Raw genomic sequence first — 3,672 nt, forward strand, 5'->3', positions numbered from 1 at the left:
ATACACTTTTCCACTATGAACTCTTTCTTTAACAACACGTACGGAACTTAATTTCAATGTGACTTTGAAGAGCTCTTGTTGTTATTAGAATACAACACTGCGTACTATTGTCACAAAGAATCTTTAGTGGTCTTTCAATACCATCTACACTTCGCAGTCCAGTGACCAAATTCCGCAGCCATAAAGCATGATTAGATGCCTCAAAACATGCGATAAACTATGCTTCCATAGTAGAGGTTGCTATAAGTTCATGTTTAGAACTCTTCCAGGATATAGCACATCCAGCAAGCAGATAAACATAGCCTGAAGTGGATCTAGAACTGTCTTGGCATCCATCATAATCAGAGTCGGAGTACCCAATGATCTCTATATGACTTGACCTCCTATATGTGAGCATGCAGTGTTTTGTTCTCTGAAAATCATTTTTGGGACATTGATCGAGACTTAACTTGTCTCCTTTAGCCATAGGGATATCACCTGGCTTATAATCTTGCATGCCAAACCTTTTGAGAATCCTTTCGATATAGTTCCTTTGTGATAATCCAAGAATACCTCGAGAACGATCTCGATGTATCTCAATTCCTAATACAAAGGATGCTTCACCAAGATTTTTCATTTCAAACTTGTTCGATAGAAATCTCTTGATTTCATGCAATAAACCTATATCATAACTAGCAATCAATATGTCATCAACATACAAGACCAGGAAAATGTGCTTACTCCCACTGAACTTATGGTATATACAATCTTCAACTGCATTCATCCTAAAACCAAATGAGAAAGAGTAACTTAATATTGAATACCATCTTAATATTGAAATTAACTAATCTACATGAAAGAGGTTGCTTTGGCAACTTATTATTTCAATTAATCAATTCACAATATTAATATAATAAATTGCCAAAATTAAATCTGATTATTGAAGCTTAATATATATGTTAAATGAATGATTATAAGCTTATACATATATCCAACTTTAAGCATGATGCACTGAAGATTTATGATCATTACAAAAATTATCACACATAACCAAGAGCAAAACTTGCATAGCTGACCAATAAATCCCCACTTTTGCGGAAACAAAAAAAAAGAAAATTAATTTATCACATAAAGCCACAGAAACCTAATCTCCATAAAACTTGTACGGAGTAAAGCCATACGTATACTTTGAAGACCTTGAATCAAATTACCGCTCAAATTCTCAATAAAATACGGAGTATTAAAAACAAATCCCACACCAAAAAAAATCCTCCGGGAATTACTAATCAACCGACAGAAAATTGCGGCAAAGATAAGACTTGTTTCGATCGCATGAACAAAGGATTAAAAACATAATCACACCGATTCAAAACCAACACGTAAAACGAATTTACATAATCCAAAAATTAACCAACAAATCTAATATGTAGGAGGCTCTGATACCACTTGTTAGAATTAATCCAAACTAAATACTTCATACTAGATTAATTGTAGTATAAATTGCGGAAGCGTACCTTTCTCCATTGGATTGATGAACGGTGGATTTTGGATCTTCCAATTCTATGATCTCCCTTGATATTCTATTGATGATGGGATGTCAGAGAGAATAGAAAACCATATGAATCGGGGACCATAACCCTAACCCTAGAACCTATATATATAGGGTCTACCATATCTCCTATTAAGCCCATCATAAAATAAGAGATAGAGAAATGGGTCTCTACATATATTAGCCCATACCAATAAGATACATATAAGCCCAATATACTTGAATATAAACCGATCACTTTTATGGGCTAACTTTAAGATAGATTTTATACGGTTATACATGCACGCCTACATGATTATTTCTAACACAATGTGCTAAAAATTGCGAATTTTTTTTATTTACGTATTTACGTGTCAAGTGTTGTTTGGACTTTTACAGTTGTCAATGTACACCATCAAATAGTAATATATAATTACTAATTAGATAAACTTTTTAAAAAAAATTGATACTTATCATACTATTAAGAAACACACTGAAATAAATTTAACAACTTTTTCTTTATATTTAGGAGACAATTATGGCCAAAGTAACACAACGGATAGTGTCAAACGCAAAATTATACAAATAATTTAAAAGCGAAGAAATAAAAAGTGTAAGTTATTGACAAATAATACACAAGTTGTGTTTATTAATGTTAAGCATCAAGAATATATAGTACGACGTATGAGAGTTCTATTCAACTCATATTAGGAATAGTATCCTAGGATATCACAATAATATAATCCTAGGCTAATTATATAAAGTACAATATTGATTTTAGTACCCTAGTTGCACTAGTATTCTATCTTAACATCCTCCCTCAAGTTGGAGTATGAAGATTTTGAATGTCCATCTTGCCAAGGAAAAACTCGAATTGTGTTTTTCCTAATGCTTTAGTGAAAATATCTGCTAACTACAACTTTGTTAAAACATACGAAGGACACATAATACCTTCTTTGATGAAATCTCGTATAAAGTGACAGTCTGCTTCAATGTGTTGTGTCCGTTCATGAAACACTGAATTTTGTGCAATGTGAAGAGCGAACTGACTATCACAAAACACACTCATACCCTGTTTATGTTCTACTCCCAAATCCGTACGTAGCTGCTTCGACCATTTTAACTCACAAGTTAATTGTTATGTGTGCCTCAAATCTTCCTTGAAGGATGTTAGGGTGTTATAGTGGAAGGTCTGACTTCAAATGGACATATCTCATGATCTAATCATTAGATTGAGTTGATTCAAGTTGGAGGTGAAAGCTTGGCTCAATAGCTTTCCAACGCCTGGTCATAAGCTCATTTTGATTGAGAAATGAGGGAGTTATGACTATTTTACGAGAAGCTTTCATGCAGCAGGGGAAGTTCGGCCGAACCTGCTGGAGGTTCGGCCGAACCTGCTGGAGGTTCGGCCGAACCTGCTGGAAGTTCGGCCAAACTCTTAGGTGGTTCGGCCGAACCTGAAGTCAGTAGCTTTGATTTTGGAGGTTCGCCCGAACTTTGGGTAAGTTCGGCCGAACCTGACCTTGGTTCGGCCGAACCCTTTAAAGGTTCGACCGAACTCTGCGGGTAAACTTTTTTCTTCTCCGCAAGGTTCAATAGACGTGGCCTTTTCTTGTCCCTTAGATTGGTTAGATGTCTAACACTATAAATACCAAATGTAATGAGATTTTCAGTATTAAGAGAGAGAAACACAAGTGAGGTTGAAACCCTAGATCTAAGCATACATAGAATTCTCTCTTCTTCACCTTTGAGTATTCCTCTTTGTAATCCTTTCTCCATTCAAGAGTAATATAAGCTCCAAACCCTCCCCCATGGTGGATGTAGCTCATTGAAGAGTGAACCACCTTAAATCTTTGTGTGTGTTTTTAATTTCTTTAATTATTTCTTCTCATTATTCAAACATCAAATTGTCATAAAAATCAACATTCAAGCCTAAAAGGTCCTTCATTTATAACAATTGGTATCAAGAGCTAAGGTTGTGTTTGGGTTGTTTGTTTGATTTCTTGGGGAGTATTGAATACTCATGTCGACAATGAAGTTGGATATTGAGAAGTTTGATAGGTCAATTAAGTTTGGCCTTTGGCAATTGAAAATGAAAGCTATTTTGATACAAAATGGTGTGCACGAGGCTCTTGAAGGGAAGGATAAGAAACCCACTACCATGT

General features: G+C 35.0%; 1 protein-coding gene across 1 annotated transcript; it reads right to left on the reverse strand.

Moving 5' to 3' along the window:
- Positions 1 to 217: 217 nt before the first annotated feature.
- On the reverse strand, positions 218 to 3,320 carry LOC110779259 (uncharacterized mitochondrial protein AtMg00810-like). Its single transcript, XM_021983787.2, has 2 exons — positions 3,253 to 3,320; positions 218 to 764 (listed from the first exon to the last, which is right to left on the reverse strand). Exons 1-2 carry the CDS (start codon positions 3,318 to 3,320, stop codon positions 218 to 220), a joined length of 615 nt encoding a protein of 204 aa, XP_021839479.2.
- Between the last annotated feature and the right edge of the window lie 352 nt (positions 3,321 to 3,672).

Source organism: Spinacia oleracea, chromosome 4 (genome assembly GCF_020520425.1).
Source record: "Spinacia oleracea cultivar Varoflay chromosome 4, BTI_SOV_V1, whole genome shotgun sequence".
In the NCBI taxonomy this organism is placed as follows: Eukaryota; Viridiplantae; Streptophyta; class Magnoliopsida; order Caryophyllales; family Amaranthaceae; genus Spinacia; species Spinacia oleracea.

Bases quoted from the DNA above. Each gene is read 5' to 3' on its own strand.
- LOC110779259 (XM_021983787.2), bottom strand. From the start codon at position 3,320: ATGGGGGAGGGTTTGGAGCTTATATTACTCTTGAATGGAGAAAGGATT. The intron at 765-3,252 runs GTGAAGAAGAGA...ATTTGGTTTTAG, and splicing joins ACAAAGAGGAATACTCAAAG to GATGAATGCAGTTGAAGATT.